The following is a 26,449-nucleotide window of genomic DNA, read 5'->3' on the forward strand; positions in this document are numbered from 1 at the left end:
AAAAAAAAAAAAAAAAAAAAAAAAAAGAGGTCCAAAAAGTTTAAGTTCTTTAACAGACATTTGTGCCTCTTGTTTTTTACTTTGAGTACTCAGAAAACAGAAACTCAGTGTTATCTCCTTTTATGCCGCATAGCTCTGACTTTGGAAGTATCAAGACTGGCCAACTCCCAAGCGTGACTCAGTAGTAGCTATGGAGTTAATTAACTGGTTGGCTGTAAAGCCACCTAGAGAGTCCAGTCTATCAAGAAGTAATTTTGGGGGGCGCCTGGGTAGCTCAGTTGGGTTAGGAGGCTGCCTTCAGCTCAGGTCATGATCCCAGGGTCCTCGGATTGAGCCCCGCATCAGGCTCCCTGCTCAGTAGACAGCCTGCTTCTCCCTCTCCCTCTGACTGCCACTCTGCCTACTTGGTGCTCTCTATCTTTCTGTCAAATAAATAAATAAAATCTTAAAAAAAAAAAAAAAAAGTAGATTTTTTTCCAAGGTCCTAATTTGTCTGGACACTCCAAGTGAGTGTAGACCCCAGGAAAACTTCCAAGCCAATTTTCTTTCTCCCAGGTCCAAGCCCCACCCCATCCAGCCAGTTTTAACACTCCCCCCTTCCTTCCTTCCTTCCTTCCTCCCTCCCTCCCTCTTTTTTTCTACCTCTCTTTCTTTCTCCCTTTCTTTCTCTCTCCCTCTCCCCTTTATTTATCTATCTACCTATTTATTTTCAGTACTCCCACCAAGTTAGGATCCACCTTTTTTTTTCTAAAGATTTTATTAATTTGACAGAGAGAGACACAGCAAGAGAGGGAACACAGCAGGGGGAGTGGGAGAGGGAGAAGCAGGCTTCCCTCAGAGCAGGGAGCCCGATGTGGGGCTCGATCCCTGGACCCTGGGATCATGACCTGAGCCAAAAGCAGACACTTAACAACTGAGCCACCCAGGCACCCCAGGATCCACCTCTTTTTAGAAAGCCTGAAGCGAGGGGCACTTGAGTGGGTCAGTCAGTTGGGCATCTGACTCTTGATTTCAGTTCAGGTTATGATCTCAGGGTCATAAGACTGATGCCCAAGTCAGGCTCCACAGTCTGAAGCCTGCTTGGGATTCTCTCTCCCTTCCCCCTCCTTCCCCACTCTCATGTGCACAGGCTCTCTAAAAAATAAAAAATAAATAAAAATTTTTTTAAAAACCTGAAGTGAGGTGATTGGGGTGCCTGAGGGCTCAGTTGGTTAGGCATCTGACTCTTGATTTCAGCTCAGGATTGTGAGCTGAACCCAGCATCAGGATCCACACAGTGTGAAGCCTGCTTAAGAGCCTCTCTCTCCCTCTGCCCCTCCACCCCACCCTCCCCACTCCACCTCAAAAAAAATCTGGGTTGCACTTCACAAAGTATGTATTTTACTATAGGAATCCAATCTCAGACAGTAAGTCTGTGCAGCAACACTTCCAATCACAATGCCCTCAAAGATTCTAACTGATATACACCCATAGACCTATGAATAATAAACAGTAGGCATATTCATTAATTTATAATTACTTTTCCCAGCTATATGGTAAATATCTCTGGCTGAGAAACCTATGCATTTTTGCTGGTGCTTAAAAATAGACACTATTAATTTGCAGTGGCTAAAACCTGGCATGCCTCACGTCAGTAGATCAACAGGCAAGAATCCTTTACCCCCACTTAGACTAGTCATTCTACTATGGAAAAAGAAAATGAATTCTATGGTAACTACAACTCAAGTGAAAAATATTTCCCTACCTTGATTTTTTTATCCACTGAGCAGGTTGCTATAAACCTGTCATCTGTAGAGAATGCACAGCAAAGCACTTCATCCTCATGAGCCTTGATTTCTAGCAGTTTTTCTCCTGTTTCAGCTTTGAACACCTGCACAAGCAACAATAAAATCCTTTTACCATAAACTAATGGCCACCATTTGATAAAAATCTTTCTTTAAAAGATCTTAATCCATATTATTTTGCAGTATAAATGAACCTTGGCAAAAAACACTCCAAAAAGCAGAATATATGTCAGAATGTATATGCCTTAACATTGAGAACTATCTCTTATTAAATGTTTGTAATATCAATAAAAAGAGTCAGCAGAGTACAGCTTCAGTTCTTGAGGTTAGTTTGGCAAAATTCTTTTTTTCTTTTCTCTTCTTTTTTTTTTAAGGTTGGCATATTCTTAATCAGACCATTTCCTTCAATCTGTTTTCTTTCTGGGTCTCAAAAGCCAAAATTAATAAAATTAGTAATAAAGCACATATACAAAAATAAGGTTTATAGTCACAATCTTACAAAGACTAAACCTAATCTAAATATCAAAGTTTTAACTAACTGATTCTGTTCCCTTCAAAATTTAAAGAAAAGCACTCATTCACATATTCCAAAAGCAAACAAGAACTTAAATTCCTTCAAAGCACCTTAGGAAATAATATAGTCTGATTCCTATTTATAGTCAGAAATCTCTGTCTGAACCTGTGATAAAATAGGTATTTTACTTAATCACTGTTTTTTAATCAGAGCCCTGTTCACTGTGCTAGAGAGTCTTTATGTCTTTTAACAATTTGCATTTCCTCATTACTCTTAGAGGGCACTTGGATGACAGTAACTGATTGCTAGGGTAAAAGGTACTTTTATGTAACTAGGCAACTTTAAAACTATGAAAACACACAACCATATCTTTTAAATTTCCAAAAAAAAGGCTTTCATAAAATGTTCAGGAGATTTGGATTTCTAATAGAGAAATTTTCTTCAATTTTAGAATTTAAATATATTCTAATATGCACAGTATTGGGTACATGCCTCTTTCAATTTTTCTCAAGAGATATGTTTTACCTGTAAGGTTTTATCAACTCCACAAGAAGCTATTCTTTGACCATCCTCAGAAAAGCAAGCATGGTAAACAGCATCTGTATGGGGGCGGACAACTAAGCGGGAAAGATTCTTGATGTTTTTTTTGTTTCTACATACAAGGAAAAAATGAACAGGAACCTAATAAGTAAGAGTAAAAGTAATTTCTTTTTCAGTTATAAAATAAACTGTCTTTTAACATTGTTGTGTTGCCAAAAATACAAAATTCTTAAAATTAAGTTACCACCATGTAAATGACAGCACAGATCTCCTGAAGGAAAAAAGTATTATGAAAATGGCTTTTTTAAGAGAGATGCTACCCTATATAAAGCAACCTGTCACTGAGTTGGGAGAAATCTAACTAATCAAATACATGTTGCTTTCTATTTTCCTTGGATATATTAATGATAACATGTGCAGAGAAAACATTATTTAAGGATACCTTCAAAAAAATCTCCATTGTTTTTAAAGGGAAAGAAACTGACGGCTGGCTCTGTCAGTTAAGCAACCTGACTCTTAATTTCGGCTCAGGTCATGATCTCAGGGTTGTGAGATTGAGCTGAGCATAGGGCTCCCACTGGCCATGGAGCCTGCTTGAGATTCTCTTATATACACATAGAATCATTTAATCTCCTCAGTGCTGTGAAAGAGCACTATTATGTGAGAGAAGCTGAATAACTTTCCCTGGTTATATACAACCAATAAAGCAGAGGAGGGAGCTCCTGGGTGGCTCCTGGGTGGCCTTCAGCTCAGGTCACAAGCCTAGGGTCCTGGGATCAAGCCCCACATTGGGCTCCCTACTCTGTGGAGAGTCTGCTTCTCCTTCTTCCTCTGCCTGCTGCTGCCCCGCTGTGCTTGCTCTCTGTCAAATAAATAAATATTTTTTTTAAAAAGCAGAGCTGGGTTTCAAGCCCAGGCAGCCTAGAGCCAAAGTCTGTTAATTTTAACCTCCAAACTATTCTAAACTACAGAATGTATGGACTAGTAACAGAGAAAATTAGGCCATCACCATGAAGTGAAACAAATGCTATGATATAAAGTGAGCAAGTATTCCAGAATACAGACAGATTTATCCTAGCTTCAACGAATTAGGGAAATCACGTACAGCAACCTATTTGGAAAGAGGGCCCAGGACTAATAAATACTGCAGATATCAACCTACAGTTCAATTCAGATAAATTATATATGTGAAAAGACAACCATTCATGTTCATTATTTCTAGCTGTAAGAAAAACGTGGCATATAGAAGGTGCATGGAAAATAAAGCTAGACAGACCCAAGAATTAAATTTTATTCAACAAGCTACACGAGCTTAGTCAAATCTCAACAACTCCGTGCCTCAATTTTCTCATTTGTAAAATAGACCAAATAATATTTACCTTCTAAGGTTTGAAGGTAAAATGAATAATGTGCGCATATCTTATATAACAGGCATTAAAAAGATGAGTTAACCCTCTCCTTTTTCTAATTGATAAGATTAAGGCAAGAGCAAAATTGAACAGTCTCTTTTAGGAGCTAGAACAATAAAAATTCAATGCAAGTTTAATCAGGGCTATGTGAAGGGCAAAGGGCTAATCACTTTATATCTAATATCTCATTTCAATCTTCACAAAAATAATACCTCAAAGTATTGCTATCTCTATTTTATATATGAAAAAAAGAGCAAACCGTAATTTATTCAAAATCACAAAACTCTCAGGTTTCAGAACTGAGACTCAAATCAGTGTCTGTGACTTCAAAGCCAATGTTCTTCACTAATAAACTGAGTTATAATAAGTAAACCATTTGGTGTTATTATTTAGTATGACTGGTCAAAATGCCTACAGGCAAGCATCTATTTCTACGGACTCTTTGGAAATACATATTTCTCCTATACTCACTTCTCCAGAACTTTTCAATAACTAAGAATGCTTATTAAAAGTTCCAGCCCTTTCCAAAGTAGTTAAATCTTCCTGGAGTGAACTTATTCACTACCTGAAAAATAATGACACAGTTAGCACTCCACTCCCTTTGTTTCTTTTTTTTTTTTTCTTTTTTTCCCCTCCTTTGGTTTCTCTCCTAACCTACTTACATCCACTCCAGATAAAGCACTCCGTGATCGACCTCCTGCTTGGCCTGCAGCTTAGCTTGCTGATAAACTTCTGAAGTTTCTGGTTCACAAAGACCAAGTTGTACAATATTAGGAAACGGCTGTCGTCCAAGAAGATGTCCATTTAAAGATAAAAATTCCTGGAAATTTTCACAGACTGCACAATCCTATGAACAAACTGAAATCTCTTAGAAATATAACCAGAACCAAGATCTGACATTTTTCTGTTTCTGTGATCTTGTCACTTTAAAGGCTTAAACGAGATATTCTCTATGTGAGCTAAAATTAAATAGCCAGCCATTAGATAACAAATATATGGTAACCCTCTCCAAATTTTTAAACATAGTGTAAAAATCTCTTTATCCAAGTGTTACTTTCTTAATACATTCTTGTATTAAAAAAACAAAAAACAAAACAACCCAGTTGGACACTTTACTTTCTCAACTTTCAAACCTCAACCCCATCTACATTCCCAGGAGGCTAGGAAGCAAAATAATTAGAATAGTCAGGAGTTAAAGTGAGGAAATTCTCTCTCTTTGTCCCTTTTATCCTGCTCATCCCCACTATTAAACCTAGAATTAAATGACAAAATGAGATGCCCTTTAAGAACTTGTTTTTCCTACTAATTATACCTTTTCATCCAATATATGCCTGTATTCCACAAATTCATGAATCAGATGAGCAGGGCCTACGAGTTCAGTTTTTGCTTTAATCCAATCCAAGGAAAACATTAAAGCACAAAGTTCCTTAAAAAAAAAAAAAAAAAGAGGAGGCTACAGTTAAAGACATCAAAGAATTTTAACTATACCACCCTTATCCTTTTTTTTTTTAATAAAGATTTTATTTGGGGCACCTGGGTGCTCAGTGGGTTAAGCCTCTGCCTTCAGCTCAGGTCATGATCCCAGGGTTTGGGATCGAGCCCCGCACAGGGCTGGCTCTCTGCTCAGCAGGGAGCCTGCTTCCCCCTCTCTCTCTCTGCCTGCCTCTCTGCCTACTTGTGATCTCTCTCTCTCTCTCTGTCAAATAAATAAACAAATAAATCTTAAAAATAAATAAATTTTAAAAATTAAGATTTTACTTATTTATATTAGAGACAGAGTAATCGAGAGAGAGAGAGAGAGAGAGAGCGCGTGCACGCACGCACAAGCCAGGGTGGGGGGGAGCAGAGGGAGAAGCAGACTCCCAGCTGAGCAAGGAGACCGACAGGGGGCTTGATCCCAGTACCCTGAGATCATGACCTGAGTCAAAGGCAGAAACTTAACCAGCTGAGCCCCCAGGTACCCCTACCATCCTTATCCCAACACTACTGAAAGAAACTTAGCAGATAACTAGAATTAAAGACAAAAAGGAAGCTATTTTATTTTATTTTTTTTTTTTTTAAGATTTTATTTATTTATTTGACAGAGAGATCACAAGCAGGCAGAGAGGCAGGCAGAGAGAGAGGAGGAAGCAGGCTCCCCGAGAGAGCAGAGAGCCCGTTGCGGGGCTCGATCTCAGGACCCTGAGACCATGACCTGAGCCAAAGGCAGAGGCCCGCATTGAGCTCTCTGCTCAGCGGGGAGCCTACTTCCTCCTCATTCTCTGCCTGCCTCTCTGCCTACTTGTGATCTCTGTCTGTCAAATAAATAAAATCTTAAAAAAAAAAAAAGAATATTAGCTGGAGTTAGAGAAAATTAACACTCTCATATACTGTTGATAGTGATATAACTCAGAGCATGCTCCTGGAGGACAGTTTGGTAATCTGTATTAAAATTAGAAATTACACTATGTGTCCTAAGAAAATAATCAGACAAGTGTGCTTAAGCAATCTAACTTTCCATAAGCCAACTGATCAATATACAATGAAATAGTATAAAGCTTCAAAAAATTTTTCACTCTATATAAACTGATGTAAAAAGATGACCATGAAATACAGTTAGATGGGGGGGGTGTGGAGAAGAGATAGAAGACTATTTCCATTATGATCCTATTTTGGGTTTAAAGAAGAAGTATGTGGGGGTGCCTGGGTGACTCAGTTAAGTCTCTGACTCTTGATTTCGGCTGAGGTCATGATCTCAGGTTTGTGGGATCGAGCCCTGCATTGGGCTCTGCACTGGGCATGGAGCCACCTTGGGATTCTCTCTCTCCCTCTGAGCCTCCCCCTGCTCACACACACACCCTCTCTCTCTAAAAAATTAAAAAAAAAAAAAAAAAAAAAGAACAAGCATATGTATCTGAGCAGCAAAACAATCTGGAAAACTATACACAAAGGCATTAGCAATAATGGTCATTTTCACTTTCTTTTTAGTTTTTTTCCTACATTTTTCTAATGAAAAAACCTTTAAAAATTAGAAATTATCTTTAAAAATCAGGAAAAAGGGCTTTTAAAAAAGCAAGAAGAAACTGAATTCCTGTCACATTATCATACGTACCAAGTTTTAAAAATATGCATTGACTCAACAATCCCACTTCAAAAAATTTTCAAAGGAAATAATGTAGGTGCAAAGACAAACAACCAAACAACATTGTTCGTTACAGCATAATAAAGGCAAAAAACTGAAAACCTAAATGTGCAACAATTACAGCTTAAGTAAATTTGGCACAGATATTTACTGGAATACCTTCATTCCAACGTATAGATTTTCTTTTAAGATTTTATTTATTTATTTGACAGACAGAGATCACAAGTAGGCAGAGAAGCAAGCAGAAAATGAGGAGGAAGTAGGCTCCCCGCTAAACAGAGAGCCCACTGCGGGGCTGGATCCCAGGACCCCGGGATCATGACCTAAGCCGAAGGCAGAGCCTTTTACCCACTGATCCACCCAGGCTCCCCAGATTTTTTTTTTAATAAAGATTTTATTTATTTATTTGACAGAGAGAGACTCAGCGAGAGAGGGAACACAAGCAGGGGGAGTGGGAGAGGGAGAAGCAAGCTTCCCACAGAGCGGGGAGCCCGATGCAGGGCTCTATCCCAGGACCCTGGGATCATGACCTGAGCAGAAGGCAGCCACCTGATGGCTGAGCCACCCAGGCACCCCCAATGTGTAGATTATTAAACATGAACTATATTTTGCTAGGTGAAATAGAGTACAATAATACACCGTTTTTTCAACCAAATGGTAACATACCCAAGCATAGATAAATTACTTAAAGTACATATGGTTTTCAAAAATGTAAACATTTTGAATAGTTGGTAGTCCTGATTTCAAATATCATCTATATGGTGGTGATTCCCAAATTTTATTTTTAGTCCATAATGTTCCCCCAGAAATCCAGATTCATATATCCAACTACATACTCATTATTTCGTCAGATGTCTTAATATGTATGAGACAGTATATTCAAAATTATTTCCCCCTAAAAAATACTCAGTCTGCCCACAGACACTCCAATCACAGTTCTGGGCGACTCCATTCTTTCTGTTGTGCAAGGCTGGAATGATCTTATAATGCACACAAAATCCATCACAATGATTCTACATCCTCACTTTCTCCTTCCATGCTGAGCACTTACTACTCCCAAGATAGTATATATTTACTCGTTCACTAGTAGTATAAATTTACTTGTCTCCCCACAGAATGTAAGCTCAATGAGAGAAGGGACTTTGTGCCTATGGCATATCCTCACAATGAAGAATAATACACCAGCACCTAACAGGCACTCAATAAATACTTGCTGAATGAATGAATATAATTTCCCATTCTCCATTTCCTCTCAAAGCCTAAAAATACAAATCCATACTGCCCAAAAAGGGAAGCTATTGATAAGTAGAGAATGAATTTTTAGGAGGTTCATGTACTATACTTACCAAGGTTATCTTTTTAAATCACTGTAGGTAAAAATTGTAAGAAAAAAAAATACTTACATAGGCTGTAATCCTATTTTTACTAATAAAAGAAAATTCCAAACACAGGATGAAATATAAGTGAGATGAAAATAATAATTTTGGGGGCGCCTGGGTGGCTCAGTGGGTTAAGCCTCTGCATTCAACTCAGGTCATGATCTTGGGGTCCTGGGATTGAGCCCCGCATCGGGCTCTCTGCTCAGTGGGGAGCCTGCTTCCCTCTCTCTCTGCCTGCCTTTCAGCCTACTTGTGATCTCTCTCTCTGTCAAATAAATAAAATCTTAAAAAAAATAAATAATACTAATTTTTTAATTTTTTTTTTTTTTTTTAGGGCACTTGAGTGGCTCAGTCAGTTAAATATCTGCCTTTACCTCAGGTCATGATCTTGCAGTCCTGAGACTAAGTCCCATGTCCCAGGCATCCTGCTCTGCAGGGAGTCTGCTTCTCCCTCAGCTCCTTTCCCAATCATTCTCTCTCTCTCTCTCTCTCTCTCTCTCAAATAAATAAATAAATAAATTTTTAAAATAATAATGATAATTTTTAAATGGGTCACCTTACTTTGTGCATATTGGCACTACCCATGTGGTAGGCCAGAAAATTGTACCAATACATGCAGTCCTCCTGATCTGGTGAAAGAGTATGTGGCTGGTAATGTTTCTGGAACTGAGTGATTATTTTCTTATGTAGATTCTGAAACCCAAATGAAACATGTTAGAAGACAGAAACAATTTCATAACCTAAGCATCACAGTAACTATAGTGTACAAAGCTATTTAAAAATGTACAGAGAATCTACCCACAAAATACTTACTAATTACAAAAGGAAAAAATTAGTAGCTTTATAGTGGAGAAACTAGCAGGTACCACTTTAGCCAAGTGATCAACATTACCATCACTGACAAGAAGACATACCGACACCCTAATATGATGCCTTGAGGACACAATGACTTCTGTAGTTTTCTTGCCAAACATATATAACTTTAATCTTGTCATGAGAAACCATCAGATAAAATTAAATTTAAATTTAATTTAAACTCAAATTTAAACCCAAACTAAGGGACATTATACAAAATAACTGGCTAGTACTCTTCAAAAGTGATGATGAAAGATAAGAAAAGCAAAGATTTTCATAGAATTAAGGAAACATGACAATTACATGCAATATGGGATTTTGATCTGAACCACAAAAAGGGCATTAGAGGGAAAGCTAGCAAAATCTAAATAAAATTTGTGGGTAGGTTAACAGTATTCTATCATTGTTCATTTTCTGGCTTTGATAACCATATTACAGTTATGTAAGATGTACACAATGGGGGAAGTTAGATGAAGGTACATGCATAAAACTCTCTATGCTGTTTTGCAACTTTTCTATAAGCCTAAAATTATTTCAAAATAAAAACATTTTAAAAACGTACAGAGATGCAAGTACCTGAAGCTGGTTGCGATTCTTCTCTATAAGGAAATCTACTTGAAGATCATGTAAATAATAACAAAATGATTTTCCATTCCGATCACAAAATAAGAGAGACTTATTAACAAACTCCTGCAGTATGTCTTCAACTTCTTCAGTTTCCATGTCCCAGAGAATACATAACACCTAGAAATCATTGTAAGCATTTAATATACCACAAAACTACAATGACCAGGATTGCAGATAAGGTGTTAACATACACACACACACATGCACGCGCACGTGTGCGCACACAAAAATCGTATCTTAAAGCCCAGAAAAACTGTATCTCCATTTCATATGAAGAAGCTCAACTATTCATCAAGATAGAAAAGAGAAGGGGCACTTGGGTGGCTCAGTGGGTTAAAGCCTCTGCCTTCAGCTCAGGCCCTGATCCCAGGGTCCTGGATCGAGCCCTGCATGGGGCTGTCTGCTCAGCAGGGAGCCTGTTTCCTTCGTCTCTCTCTGCCTGCCTCTCTGCCTACCTGTGATCTCTGTCTGTCAAATCAATAAAATCTTTAAAAAAAAAAAAAAGATAGAAAAGAGAAGAAGTCAGATGCTTCTCCAGTCTCACTAAAACTGAGAATAGGAAATAATCTGAGTTCAATAGCAAACCCATGACGGAGACTAAGGGCAGTGGGGTTACATTCTGTGACACAGGATCTTAACCTTTCTTTTTTTTTTTTTTAAAGATTTTATTTATTTGACAGAGAGAGATCACAAGTAGGCAGAGAGGCAGGCAGAGAGAGTGGGGGAAGCAGGCTCCCTGCTGAACAGAGTGCCCAATGAGGGGCTCGATCCCAGGATCCTGAGATCAGGACCTGAGCCAAAGGCAGAGGCTTAACCCACTGAACCACCCAGGCGCCCTGGGTCTTAACCTTTCAGTATCATCTGTAACAACATCCTTGATAATATTTCAAAAGTGACATGCCATAAATATCCAAGGACAAGGTTTCTCTGTCCTATTACCTTTGTAGGCACCTTAACATCCTTCTGAAGGATGGAAAGATCTGTGTAATAATCTTTGATGTCCTCTCTGAGCATTTCAACACTTATAGACATGGCTTCATCCAGAGCCTCATAATCATAAGATGAAGATTTCCTTATTCTCTTGAATTGCTTATTCTGAAGTTGCCTGAGGTAGTAATCCCAACGGTTGGGAAAATCACGTAAAAGTGCACCAATTAAAGACACTACAAGAGGAGAACCTAAAAACAGAACAAAACAAAACAGCAAAGTCACTGTTTTAATACTGTCTCATTTTAAAATTACCACTAAGAATCACTTTATTCTTTTTTTTTTTTTTTTAATATTTATTTGACAGAGAGAGAGATCACAAGTAGGCAGGCAGGCAGAGAAGCAGGCAGAGAGAGGGGGAAGTGGGCTTCTTGCTGAGCAGAGAGCCCAATGTGGGGCTCGATCCCAGGACCCTGAGATCATAACCCTGGCCTAAGGCAGAGGCTCAACCCACTGAGCCACCCAGGTGCCCCAAGAATCACTTTATTCTTAAAAAAACAAATTCTGCTGCAAGTTATCCAAAGCCTTAAAATATTTATAACACTTAGATTCACTTTAGATATTTCTTCTAAGGAAGTCATTAGAAATAAGAAATACTTCCTATAAGGATATTCATCACAGCATTATTTAAAATAGAAAAATCTTAAACAATAACAGAAATGATTGAATAAATTGCTGAAGTCACCACAATATTATGCCATCGGTAATTTTTTTCAAAAGATAATTAATGACATGAGAATGTTCAAAATTTGCTTATGAAAAGGCAACATTCAAATTACGTATACCCTTGTAATCTCATTATTTTTTCAAAGTTTTTTTTTTTGTTTTGTTTTTAAGATTTTATTTCTTTATTTGACAGGCAGAGATGACAAGCAGGCAGAGAGGCAGGCAGAGAGAGAGGGGAGAAGCAGGCTCCCTGCTGAGCAGAGAGCCCGATGCGGGGCTCGATCCCAGGACCCTGGGATCATGACCTGAGCCGAAGGCAGAGGCTTTAACCCACTGAGCCACCCAAGTGCCCCTTCAAAGTTTTGTATGTCCTAAAAGACTGAAAGGAATACTCTTTATTATTTTTTATTATTTCACTGTTTTTATATTATTATTTTAATATTTTTATATATTTTATATATTTATATATAATAATATATTATATTAATATTTATTATATTTTACTGTTGTTTATTAATATTATGTATTATTATTTATTATTATTTAAATACTTATTTATTTGACAGTATTGTCTGACAATTGTCTGACAGACAATTCTGTCTGTCAAATAAATAAATAAAATCTTAAAAAAAAGAAAGAAAGAAATACTCTCATGGGGCTAATAACCAAATGATGGGTAATTTCTTTTTATTGCTTCACACATTTTTTAAATGTTTCAAAATGGACATGCATTACCTTTATAAAGAATACAAATAACATGTTCTTTTCTAACATATTTCTTAAGTCAGTTAACTCAATTGGAGTGCCTGGGTGGCTCAGCAGGTAAAGCATCTGACTCTTGGTTTCTGCTAAGATCTCGATCTTAGGGTCTTGAGACCAAGCCTTGGGCATGGCTCCCCACTGAGTGGGAAGTCTGCTTCCCTTCTACCTCTGCCTTTGCCCCCACCCCTTTATGGGCATGTACACACACTATCTCTCTCAAACAAATCTTTTTTTAAAAAAGGCAATTAGCTCAAAACCAAGTAGCTATTCAATGGCAAAAAGAAACAACAAGGTCTACTTAATTATTAACAAGAGTGGAAGAATACAAGTAAAGAGCTGACAGATGTGACACTATAAAATTTTTAATTTCTGTATGTCAAATACTACAACTGAAATTAAAAAGCAGACAAAAAACTAGGAGAAAATATTTGCAAAAATATGGCAAAGAGCTAATAGCTTCAATAGTTAGAATGCCTAAAAATCAATAAAAAATACTGCTATCAATAAGAAAAATTCAATCAAGGGTAAGTTCTTAAAATGCAAATACTCAATAAACCAGTAAAAAGTTTAACTTCACTAATAAAAAATGCAAATTAACAGGACAACACCAGTTTTCACCTACAAAATTAGATATTATTTTTATAAAATCCCAACCAAAAACACATAAAACTCTGATTCTCACTGTATTTTTTATTCTTTGGCAGAAGTTATCCGTCTTCATCTAATCTGTCCCACTAACATATTATGGTTATTCATTAAATATTATTTTAATGAATAAATGAATACCAAAATATTATTATCTATGTAGGGTGTCGGAGTAGAACCTAAAACACTAAATATCCTAGTAAAGTTTCTGGATATTCATGTACTAAACCATCATATTCACTAGCTTACTTTACAAAAGGGAAAATTAATACCTATAACTCCCTCATACACAAAATAACCATACCTTTACATTCCTTTATAATACTATGAGCTTGTTCTGGCAAATCTGCTTTCTTCATATTAACAAAAAGGGATAAAATTTCAAGTCCTTTTTCTTTTCCTAAGCCACTCTCCACAGAGACTACATATTTAGGACCTGCAACAAAATCACAAAATATAGTAAGTAATTTGGTTTGAATATATTTAAATGTAATTGAATTAAACCATGAACTAAAAAGTAAATTAATCCTCACCCATTACTGAATCTGTAACGCTCTTGTCCCTGGTTGTAAGAAGAATTTGACACTGATTGTCAAAAGCTTTTAATACCCAAGGATCCCAAACATCATCCAAGATCAACAGAGACCTAATTAAAAAAAATTGTATTTAATCACTAATGACATTACTTGAAGCCTCTTTTAAAAAAACTATGATGCCACCAAAGCCTTAAAATTTACAAAATAAAGATGTCTATTTCATGGCTCTTCCTCTTTTCTTTGCTATATTCCTTTCACAATATACTGAACCAAATAAGGAAAAAAAAGTTAGAGACCTTCCTCTTTTCCCACCCCAAAACAATGAATGCATTTTTTTTTAAATTTTATTTATTTATTTGACAGAGAGAGACACAGCGAGGGAGGGAACACAAGCAGAAGAAGTGGAAGAGGGAAAAGCAGGCCTCCCACCGAGTAGAGAGCCCAGTGCTGGGCTTGCTCCCTGGACCCTTGGATCATGACCTGGGCCGAGGGCAGATGCTTAACGACTGAGCCACCCAGGTGCCCCAATGAATGCATTTTGAAGTTAGGGAACCTATAAAAAGTGAACTGTGTGTATCATGTAGGTATTAAAAATTGGTTGCCAAATGCCTTAAAAGAAGTATCCAAGTAATGAGATTTTTCTAATTCAGTCTAAATCAGTCTTAAAGCCACTAAAACTAAATGAGAACTGGGCTCAGGTTAGCATTAGAATCAATCATATAACAGTAACGATATTTGACCATCTTTTACCTATAAAACTAGCATTTTCATATATTCCAACCAGATACAATGCACTAGCAAGAATATTACCCTTCATTTGGTACACTAGCATGGTTTTTTTCCCATCCATAAATCACTTTGTTTACTCCTAATGACAAAAAAAGAAAAACTCTGCGAAGTCTTGGTTTCTCCAAAAAGTTTTTTGAACTCAGCAGAACAGATGGAGAAAAAATACAACTAATACAACTAAAAGCTGATAGCATAATTATATACTAGCATTTTTATCCTAATGGCACACTACTTCTGTGCACTACAAAAAAAGATTCCGGGTACACATACAGCGTAGAAAATTGCAAAAGTACAAACCAAAATGCTGCAGAGAGAGAAACAAAAAGAATGACTTTATATGCCATGGTTTGATACATTTGATAGCATTTACAATATTTTCCTAAGTACAAATCACTTTTATTTTCGCCGAGAAGGAAAGTGGGACTAGTAAAAAGTTACTGCAAAAGAAAAGAGGTAATATTTAGTGGTCTTGAGGCTCCTGGAGGGTTCAATTGGTTAAGCATCTGACTCTCGATTTCAGTTCAGGTCATGATCTCAGGTACATGAGATCGAGCACCACGTAAGGCTCCATGCTGGGTACGGAGACTGCTTGAGTTGTTTTCTCTCTCGCTCCTTCCCCACCTCTAACAAAAAAAAGAAAAAAAGAAAAAAAAAAAAAAGCAAAACATAGTACTCTCAATGCCATTTGCTCCAGGAAAATCAATACCAGGGGCTACCAAGGGGAGGGAGCAATAACAGAGGGACCTGGAAGAGAAAGAAGCCAGAGGGAAAGGAGCTTGTCCTCTGCAGAATCACCTAAGAGGCTTTTCTCAAATTACTACCCTCACCCCTCTGGTATTAATCCCCTTACCAATTTAAGAATCACTGCCATACTCAGCCACTGCTACATATGAAAGTGTACTGCATCGTCAGCTGCACAGAGGCCATTAAAAAAAAGTTAAGAGCCATTACCTAATTCTCACCCAATTTACTGCTGAACTATCAAGGAAGGCTTTATTCATCTTTGTACTTCCAGCACTTGACCCAGAACCTGGCACAACACTCATGTTGGTTAAATGAACCAATGAAAGAATGGCTGTTAGATCAGGGAAATCGAAAGGTTGACCGAATCCCAGTTGATTAACTACTGATGGTTACACTGTTAACACAAGCACCAACTAAGCTACTGTCTCCCTTCTGGCTAATGAAAACTGAAACAGTTGATAACAACGCCTGGCACATAGTCATAATATTTATTGAATGAATGAAAATAAAACTCTTGAAGTTCACAGAAGTACAAGAGTTACATACACACACACACACACACACACACACACACACACACACACACACACATATATATATCCCAAAACTAAGACAACACAACAGAAGGGTCCCATTAAATAAATAAATCTTTTACCAGGTGCCTACGTTTAGTCTGTCTCTTATTCAGTGTTATCCATTAGAAATAATAGATTCAAGGTAAGAAACTTCCATTTTCTAGCAAAGACCTCTCACAAACTCACCTACTTAGGAAATACTTCTTGAGCATCTCAGTGGTTATGAGAGACAACACAGTAAGTAGGATGCAAAGAAAAGTAACAATTTCAGGCCAGTGGCAACCATTTTTAAATATAAGACAAAGAACAGCAGAAAAGCAATGCTTTATTCCTAGATCTCTACTAAACAGCAAGAAAAGATATGATGTCCTCAAAATGTCAGCAGTTAAATCTCATTGGGACTTCATGCACCAACTAAATGGACTATCTGTACCTTGGGTGTTTGCGCAGCATGAGAATGCGAAGACGGTCTTTAGCCTCTTCAATATTGAGCGGAAGCCTCTGAGAGAAACTCTCATCTTGATCCAACCGTGTGCAAAGATTCTGCAATTTCATCAGAAGTCCAGATTTGTCCTGTTTCCCAACTGAAACCCAGTGTACACCCCCTGGGAAACAACCTAGTAAAGAAAATAATAATAAACTTAAGGCCTCCTTGGAAAATTTTAATGATAAGTAGCAGATTTGTTCTAATTTTCAATCTCATCCTATCTTCATTTTCTCTTGATTGAAGGTATAAATTTTGCTTGTAGAGTACTGTTGAGCTTTACAACCTCAATATAAGAAAAGCTGAAGATGTGAAGAAAATGAAGTTTGAAGTAAATCTGTTATTTATCAGTTAAAATCTTAACAAACAAAAAATTACAGTCTTAGTCCTAGGTCATCAATGATCACTGTACAACATAGTTTCTCAACCTTAGTACTCTTGACATTATAAGCTAGATAATTTTTTTTAAAGATTTATTTATTTGACAGAGAGAGAGAGATCACAAGCAGGAGGAAAGGCAGGCAGAGAGAGAGAAGGGGAAGTAGGCTCCCCACTGAGCAGAGAGCCCAATGCAGGCCCAGGACCCTGAGATCTTAACCTGAGCCAAAGGCAGAGGCTCAACCCACTGAGCCACCCAGGCACCCCTAAGCCAGGTAATTCTTTATTGTAAGGAAATTTCATACACACTGCAGGATGTTTAACAGTCTCCCTGGCTTCTACCCACCAGATGGTAATAGCATTCCCCCACCCTGGTTATGACAACCAAAGATATCTTCAACCACTTTCAAATGTCCCTTTCAGGTTAAAATCACCTCTGACTGAGAACCACTGATATCCAGGAACACATAACATAGTCATTAGGGTTCTCATACAGAAACTTAAATTAAGAAGTTAGTTTCAAGTCTGGCTCTACTCGTTACCAGCTACGCAATCTTTAGCAAATCATTCAGCCTCACTTTTATTTATTATACTGGAATAAGATTGTTTACTTTACCTATTTCAGAGTTACTGTGAGAAATTAACGATACACGTGAATTTGCTAAGTTAACTGTAAGGGGTTAAAACAGACAGGATTATTAGTGATATGGATCTTAGAGCACCTTGCAAACATTAAGCTCTGAACTAGTAGGCACCATATAAGAATGGACGTTGTTATTATTGTTACTATCAACTGTTATCATCATTATCATTGTTAATTAAGCCACAGTATATCATAAAGTACATATTTTTACTTACATAAGTATCAGGAGCCAAAAATCTTAAGCCTTCATAGACTATACTTAATCAGTTCCCCACATAAATACAAAAAAATGCTAGAGGGGCTCCTATGTGTAAAATTTGGTGAGCAGTAGCCTTATTAGAACATACCAGTATCATTAACCATCAAGATATATGTTATGGGGGGGCGCCTGGGTGGCTCAGTGGGTTAAAGCCTCTGCCTTCGGCTCAGGTCATGATCCCAGGATCCTGGGATCAAGCACCGCATCAGGCTCTCTGCTCAGCGGGGAGCTTGCTTCCCTCTCTCTCTCTCTGCCTGCCTCTCTGCCTGCTTGTGATCTCTGCCTGTCAAATAAATAAATAAAATCTTAAAAAAAAAAAAAAAGATATATGTTATGTGGGGTGCCTGGGTGGCTCAGTGGTTTAAAGCCTCTGCCTTTGGCTCAGTTCATGATCCCAGGGTCCTAGGATCAAGCCCCACATCAGGCTCTCTGCTCAACAGGGGGCCCCTCCCCCTCTGCCTGCTTCTCTGCCTACTTGTGATCTCTGTCAAATAAATAAGTAAAATCTTAAAAAAAAAAAAAAAATTATATTATATGATTGTAAATAATATAAGAAAAAGCAAAAAATAGCGGTGCCTGGGTGGCTCAGTGGGTTAAAGTCTCTGCCTTCAGCTCAGGCCCTGATCCCAGGGTCCTAAATCGAGCCCTGCATGGGGCTGTCTGCTCAGCAGGGAGCCTGTTTCCTTCGTCTCTCTCTGCCTGCCTCTCTGCCTACCTGTGATCTCTGTCTGTCAAATCAATAAATAAAATCTTAAAAAAAAGAAAAAGAAAAAAGCAAAAAAATAGATAAAAAATAAATGAGTTATAATATATCAAAGGAAAACTTATTTACTGGTATTCACAAATAATTAACTACAAAAATCACTATTTTAAAAGTTTAATCATCTAGATTTATATATATGCAAAGATCTATTTATGATATATTTATTGAGCATTATTCTAAGAGTTCTACATATTAACCTATATTTAATCTACATATTAAACTATCAAGCAGACACTATTATTTTAAGCAGGCTCCACGCCCAGCAAGGAGTCCAATGAGGGGCTCAAACTCATAACCCTGAGATCAAGACCTGATCTGAGATCAAGAGACAAATAAACAACTAAGCCACGCAGGCATCCCATAAGCAGAGACTATTATTATCCCAGTTTTACAGAGGAAACTGAGGTATAGGAAGCCTGAGTAACTTGCCCAAGGTTACACAGATAATAAAGCAGAGGTGGTGGGGCGCCTGGGTGGCTCAGTGGGTTAAGCCGCGGCCTTCAGCTCAGGTCATGATCTCAGGGTCCTGGGATCAAGCCCCGCATCGGGCTCTCTGCTCGGCGGGGAGCCTGCTTCCTCCTCTCTCTCTACCTGCCTCTCTGCCTGCTTGTGATCTCTCTCTGTCAAATAAACAAATAAAATCTTAAAAAAATAAATAAATAAATAAATAAATAAAGCAGAGGTGGGATTCAAACCTCCAGAACCCATGCTCAACTTACGAACTATTCTGCCTCCTCAAGGATATTAACTGCAGCATTGTTTGCAACAGAAAAAGCTGGAAACAACTGCAATGTCCATCTTAACCAACTCTTTCCAAACCTGAGGCAGGCCCAACTAAGGAAGGAAAAAACCTTATATGTAAATGAAGTTTGGAGTGGTAAACAATACTTGACATTTTAATTATTGAAATTAGACTGCCGGAATGCAAACTGGTACAGTCACTAGAAAACAGTACGAAGAGTCCTTAAAACGTTAAAAATAGAACTGCCCTGGGGTGCCTAGCAGGCTCAACTGGTTAAGTGTCTGCCTTATGATCCTGGGTCATGATCCTGAGGTCCTAGGATTGTACTTCCACACTGGCTCCCTGCTCAGTGGATAGTCTGCTTCTCCCTCTCCCTCTGCCCCTACCCACCATTCGTGCTCACTCTCTCCCTCCCTCTCTAATAAATAATTAAAATCTTTTAAAAAAAGAAATAGAACTACTCCATGATCCAGCAATGGCACTAATGGTATTAACCCAAAGAATACAAAAACAGTGATTCAAAAGGATACATGCATGCCTATGTTTATAGCAGCATTATTTACAATAGCCAAGATATGGATTAATGAATGGATAAAGAAGATGTGGTGTATATACACAACGGAATATTTTGCCATAAAAAAGAATTAGATCTTATCATTCACAATGACATGGAGTTAGCGAATACAATAGTTAGCAATGGACTTAGAGAATACAATGCTAACCGAAATAAATCAGAGAAAGACAAACACCACAAGATCTCACTCTTATGTGGAATTTAAGAAACAAAACAAATAACCAAAGGGGAAAAAAAGAGAGAGAGTGAGATGAACCAAGAAACTGACTCTAAACTATAGAAAACAAACTTTTGACTACCAGAGGGGAGGGAGGGTTGGGGAATGAGTTAAAGAGGTAATGGGGATTAAGAAGTGCACTTGCCCTGGATGATGTATGGAATTATTGAATTGCTATAATGTACACTTATAACTAATATAACCCTATAAAAAATAAAGTCACACAACCAAAAAAAAGTAAATAAAAAGATAAGAGTGGGGGTGCCTGGATGGCTCAGTCAGCTAAGCATCTGGTTTTGGCTCAGCTCATCATCTCGGGGTCCTGGGATCAAGCCCCACATTGGGCTCTCTGCTCAGCCGAAAGTCTGCTTCTCCCTCTCCCTCTCCTTCTGTTCATGTGCTCTTTCTCTCGCTCACTCTGTCTCTCAAATAAATAAAATCTTAAAAAAAAAAAAAAGTTACATGTACTTATTGCAATGAGCACCAGGTGATGTACTGAATTGTTGAATAACTGTATCACAGATCTGAAACTAATATAATATTGTGTGTTACCTAACTCAAATTAAAATAAAAACCTTAGAGAGGAAAAAAAGAAACTGGGGTGCCTGGTGGCTCAGAGAGTTTAGCATCTGACTCTGGATTTCGGCTTGTTTCATGATCTCAGGGCTCTGGAATCAAGCCCCATGTCAGGCTCTCCACCCAGCAAGGAGTTGGCTTGAGATTCTCTCTCTCCCTGCCCCTTCCCCCATTTGCACACACACATGCATGCACTCTCTCTCGCTCTCTAAAATAAATAAATCTTGGGGTACCTGGGTGGCTCAGTGGGTTAAAGCCTCTACCTTCAGCTCAGGTCATGATCCCAGAGTCCTGGGATCGAGCCCCATATCAGGCTCTCTGCTCGGCGGGGAGCCTGCTTCCTCCTCTCTCTCTCTCTCTCTCTGTCTGCCTGCCTCTCTGCCTAATTGTGATCTCTGTCAAATAAATAAATAAAATCTTTTAAAAAATAAATAAATAAATAAATCTTTCCCCCCAAAAATTAGATTGTTTTTAAAACTTGAGGTGACCTGGGGACTCTGAACCTGTATAAAGGCAGGAAAAGAATCAGTGCCAGGGAAGTGTTAAACAGGCTATAAGGGGGAAAAGTTTTTCCCAATTACACCCTATAAACCTCAATGCAAGGGTTATACATCCACTAACTAAACCTAGTAAAACTGCCAAGGTTTACAATTATGAATTTAAATTGGAACTCAGCTGGGTGATTTTCTCCAGCAAAGAGGAAGCAAGTAACTGTCCAGATGAAGCCATGGGGAATAAGTGAGTAACTGTCTGGATGGAGCAATGGGGACTAAGCAATTAGATTCTATCTCCTAGCAAAAAGAAGGAAGCAGAATTTACCCAAGTAAGAAGAAACTAAAGAACCAAGAGCATGTGCAAAGAAGCAACCAAATACTGGCTGATATAAACCTAGGCCTGAGCCTAAAGAGGGGGCTGATGGGAAAAACAGTGAGAATATTATAGAATCAAGGGATAAGTCTTGATAGGTCCGAAAACTGTAGTAGTGAACTTGAGCAGAATAGGTGGAGGTGGGCAAAGAACACAACAGACTGTTTAACATTAAGATTTCAAAAGTGGTATCATTTCTGGTATTGATAAGGACAAGGGTCCAGTATGTGATCAGGAAGTATATGGATAAAGGGAAGTAAAGAAAATGGTTACTGCAGATAAAGACATCAAGAAATGGAGAAGCCAGGGATGGGCTCCAAGATGGCAGAGGAGTAGGAGACCTAAATTTCCTCCGGTCCCAGGAATTCAGCTAGACAGTTATCAGACTATTCTGAACACCTGTGAACTCAACAGGAGATTGAAGAAAAGAATAGCAGCAACTCTATGAACAGAAAAACTGCTACTTTCTGGAAGGTAGGACATGCAGAGAAGTCAATCTGAAGCAATATATGGAAAGATAAACTGCTGGGGAGGGAGCCTCAGTCAGCTGGCTCCCAGCAAGTGATAGAGCAGAGCACAAAATCAGAACTTTCAGAAGTCTGTTCCAGTGAGGGATGTCACTCTAGTGGCTACACAGAGGCCGCGTGGCGGGAGGGTGGGGGGAGGCTCACTGGAACAGTGTCAGGACTCTAGGGGTCACAGAAAGACTGAGGGTACCTGAGTACGGCAGAGCTCCCAGGTATTAGAGCAGGGAAGCCAACTGCAAAGACAGAGCCAAGGAGCAGGCTCTCAGTTCAGGTTGCCATAATCCGTGATTCCTGGCACAGTCAGACCACTGCTCTTCCGGCAGGGACCCTACAAGTGGCAGACCCGAGGGAGACTCCCCTTCCTCCCCAACGAGGAGCGGCACGGGAGTGCACCACAGGAATCTGCTGGGTTTGGATACTCCAAACGGGGTCATGTGCCTCAGACAGAAACACTTGGTCATAGTCCAGGTGAGCACAGAATCCAACTAGAGACTAGGGACACAGGAGGGACTGACTGCTTTTCTCTGCAGGTGCACCGAGGAGCAGGGCCCTGAGCTCTTGGCTTCCCCAGGGCCAGAGATTGGGAGGCCGCCATTCTCATTCTCATCCCCCAAAGCTGTACGGAAAGCTTTCAGGGAATGAAAGCTACCAAAAGCAAACCCAAGCAGATTACTTATCCTGGCCCCTGGCAAGGGTGGTGCAATTCCACCTCAGGAGAAGACATGTCAGAATTATACTTCTTTCCTTTCTCAACCAACTTCTTATCAATCCCTTCTTAAAAATCTATTTTAATTATTATTTTAGTCATACTCTATCCCTTCATTGCATTTACCCTTACTTTTTGTATGCATATATTTTCCTTCTTTAAAATTTTGGGATGTAGATTCTTCTAACCAAAATATACCCTAAATCTAGTGTATGGCTTTGTTGTATTCACCTGCCTGATCATATTCTTCCCTTTTTTTTTAATGTTTCTTTCTTTTTTCAACCAACTTCTCACCTCATCAATTCCTTTTTTAAAATCTTTTTTAATTTTCATTTTTACACCTAAAATCTAGTGTGTGGCTCTATTCTATTCACCAGCCTAATCACAGTCTTCTTTTTTTTTTCCCCTCTGCCCTCACCCCCCAACCCATTTCTTCTGATTTGTTTAGTGTATATTTTTCTGGGGTCATTTTTCTGTAGCACTTTGGTTTTTTGTTCATCTGTTCTTCTCCAGACAAAATGACAAAACAGAAAAAGTCACCTCAAAAAAAAAAAAAGAGGCAGTACTGATTTCCAGGGGACTAATCAACATGGACATTAGTAAGATGTTGGAACTAGAGTTCAGAATGACAATTGTAAAGATACTAGCTGGATGTAAAAAAAAAAAAAAAGCTTAGAAGATATTAGAAAATCCCTTTCTAGAGAAATAAAATCTAACCAAATCGAAATCAAAAAGGCTATTAATGAGGTGTAGTCAAAAATGGAGTCTCTAACTGACAGGATAATGACGCATAAGAGAGAATTAGTGATATAGAAAACCAAATGATAGAGAATAAAAAAGCTGAGAAAAAGAGAGATAAACAACTACTGAATCATGAGGGGAGAATTAAAGAGGTAAGTGATACCATAAGGCAAAACAATATTAGAATAATTGGGATCCCAGAAGAAGGGGGGGGGCAAGGTATATTGGAGCAAATTACAGCAAAGAATTTCCCTAATTTGGGAAAATAAACAAACATCAAAATCCAAGAGGCACAGAATCAGTAAAATCAGTAAGTCACAAAATCAGTAAAAATATGTTAACACCCTGACATCTAACAGCAAAACTTTAAAATCTCAGAGACAAAGAGAAAAGCCTGGAAGCAGCTCAGGACAAGAGGTCTCAAACCTACAATGGCAGAAATATTACACTGCCAGTAGACAGAGATCTGGAAGGCCAGAAAAAACTGTCATGATATATTCAGGGTACTAAAGGAGAAAAACATGTAGCCAAGAATATTATATTGAGCTAGGCTGTCACTGAAAATAGAAGGAGAGATAAACAGCTTCCAGGACAAACAGAAACCAAAGGAATTTGCAATCGCCAAACCAGCCCTACAAGAAATACTGGAAGGGGTCCTCTAAGCAAAGAGAGAGCCTAGAAGTAACACACACCAGGAAGGAACAGAGACAATATATAGTAAGTCATCTAACAGGCAATTCAGTGGCACTAAATTCATATATTTCAATAATTACCCTGAATGTAAATGGGATAAATGCCCCAAACAAAAGACATAGGGTATCAGATTAGATTAAAAAAAACAAGACCCAACAATATGCTGTCACAAAAGACTCATTTTCAACCCAAACACATCTCGAGATTTAAAGTGAGGAGGTGGAAAAACCATTTACCATGCTAATGGACATCAAAAGAAAGCTGGGGTGACAATCTTTATATCAGACAAATTAGACTTTAAACCAAAGACTATAATAAGATGAAGGAGGACACTATATTATACTAAAGGATCTATCTAATAAGAAGATCTAATAATGGTAAATATTTATGCCACTAACATGGGAGCAGCCAACTATATAAGCCAATTAATAACAAAATCAAAGAAACACATTGACGATAATACAGTAAATAGTAGGGGACTTTAACACGCCCTCACTGAAAAGGACAGATCATCTAAGCAAAAGGCCAACAAGGAAATAAAGGCTTTAAATGACACACTGGACCAGATGGACTTCACAGATATTTTCAGAACACCCATCCCAAAGCAACAGAATACACATTCTTCTTTATAGCACACGGAACATTCTCCAGAATACATCACATCCTGGGTCACAAATCAAGTCCCAACCAGTACCAAAAGACTGGAATCATTCCCTACAAATTTTCAGATCACAATGCTTTGAAACTAGAACTCAATCACATAAGCTGGAAAGAACTCAAATACATGGACACTAAAGAACATACTACTAAAGAATGAATGGGTCAACGGGAAATTTAAGAAGAATTTTATTTTTTTTTTAAAGATTTTATTTATTTGACAGCAACCAAAAGTAGGCAGAGAGGCAGGAAGAGAGAGTAAGCAGGTTCCCTGCCAAGCAGGACCAGGGATCATGACCCGAGCTGAAAGCAGAGGCTTTAACCCACTGAGCCACCCAGGAGCCCCAAGAAGAGTTTTAAAAATTAATGAAAACAAATGAAAATGAAAACACAACTGTTCAAAATCTTTGGGATGTGGCAAAGGAGGTCCAAAAGAGAAAAGTATATAGCAATACAAACCTTCCTCAAGAGAAAAGAAAGGTCTCAAATACACAACCTAACCCTACACCTAAAGGAGCTGGAGAAAGAACAGCAAAGAAAGCCTAAACACAGCAGAAGAGAAATAATAAAGATCAGAGCAGAAATCAAGGAAATAGAAACCAAAATAACAGCAGAACAAATCAACAAAACTAGGAGCTGGTTCTTTGAAAGAATTAATAAGATTGATAAACCCCTGACCAGACTTATCAAAAGGAAAAGAGAAAGGACCAAAATTAATAAAATCATGAATAAAAGAAGACAGATCACAACCAACACTAAAGAAATGCAAACAATTATAAGAACATACTATAAGCAACTATATGTCAACAAATTAGACAATCTGGAAGAAATGGATGCATTCCTAGAGACATATAAACTACCAAAACTGAACCAGGAAGAAGCGGAAAACCTGAACAGACCCATAACCAGCAACGAAATTGAAGTAGCAATCAAAGATCTCCCAATAAACAAGAGCCTAGGGCCAGATGGCTTCCCGGGAGAATTCTATCAAACATTTAAAGAATTAATACCTATTGTTCCAAAACTGTTCCAAAAAAACAGAAATGGAAGGAAAACTTCCAAACTCATTTTATGAGGCCAGCATTACCCTGATCCCAAAATCAGACAAAGACCCCATCAAAAAGGAGAATTACAGACCAATATCCCTGATGAACATGGATGCGAAAATTCTCATCAAAATACTAGCCAATAGGGGGTGCCTGGGTGGCTCAGTGGGTTAAAGCCTCTGCCTTCGGCTCAGGTCATGATCCCAGGGTCCTGGGATTGAGTCCCGTATCGGGCTCTCTGCTCAGCGGGGAGCCTGCTTCCCCCTCTCTCTCTGCCTGCCTCTCTGCCTACTTGTGATCGCTCTCTCTCTGTGTCAAATAAGTAAATAAAATCTTTTTTTAAGAAAGGCTATTTCTTGTTTTGTCTTTCTTTTTTTCCCTTTATTTTATTTTTATGTTTCTTAAATTCCACATACGAGTGAAATCATGAGGTATCTCTGTCTTTCTCTGACTGACTTATTTCCCTTAGCATGATACTCTCTGGCTCCATCCATGTTGTTGCCAATGGCAAGATTTTGTTCTTTTTTATGGCTGAATAATATGCCATTGTATGTATATAAAAGTCTATTTCTTGGGGCACCTGGGTGGCTCAGTGGGTTAAAGCCTCTGCCTTCGGCTCAGGTCATGATCCCAGGGTCCTGGG

General features: G+C 38.4%; 1 protein-coding gene across 2 annotated transcripts in view; it reads right to left on the reverse strand.

Moving 5' to 3' along the window:
* The window catches only part of LOC111142091 (apoptotic peptidase activating factor 1), a 92,910-nt gene that overhangs the window by 53,574 nt on the left and 12,887 nt on the right, over nt 1-26,449 (reverse strand). For both annotated transcript variants that reach the window (XM_022495043.1, XM_022495042.1), the window contains exons 5-14: nt 16,367-16,550; nt 13,823-13,935; nt 13,594-13,725; nt 11,169-11,407; nt 10,179-10,346; nt 9,309-9,440; nt 5,560-5,673; nt 4,910-5,094; nt 2,824-2,950; nt 1,745-1,870 (exon numbers count right to left, since the gene is read on the reverse strand). In XM_022495043.1, coding sequence (XP_022350751.1) covers nt 1,745-1,870; nt 2,824-2,950; nt 4,910-5,094; nt 5,560-5,673; nt 9,309-9,440; nt 10,179-10,346; nt 11,169-11,407; nt 13,594-13,725; nt 13,823-13,935; nt 16,367-16,550 — 1,520 coding nt within the window. The remainder of the gene's footprint in view (nt 1-1,744; nt 1,871-2,823; nt 2,951-4,909; nt 5,095-5,559; nt 5,674-9,308; nt 9,441-10,178; nt 10,347-11,168; nt 11,408-13,593; nt 13,726-13,822; nt 13,936-16,366; nt 16,551-26,449) is intronic.

Source organism: Enhydra lutris, unplaced genomic scaffold (assembly GCF_002288905.1).
Source record: "Enhydra lutris kenyoni isolate GAN:26980312 unplaced genomic scaffold, ASM228890v2 scaffoldscaffold7, whole genome shotgun sequence".
Lineage (NCBI taxonomy): Eukaryota > Metazoa > Chordata > Mammalia > Carnivora > Mustelidae > Enhydra > Enhydra lutris.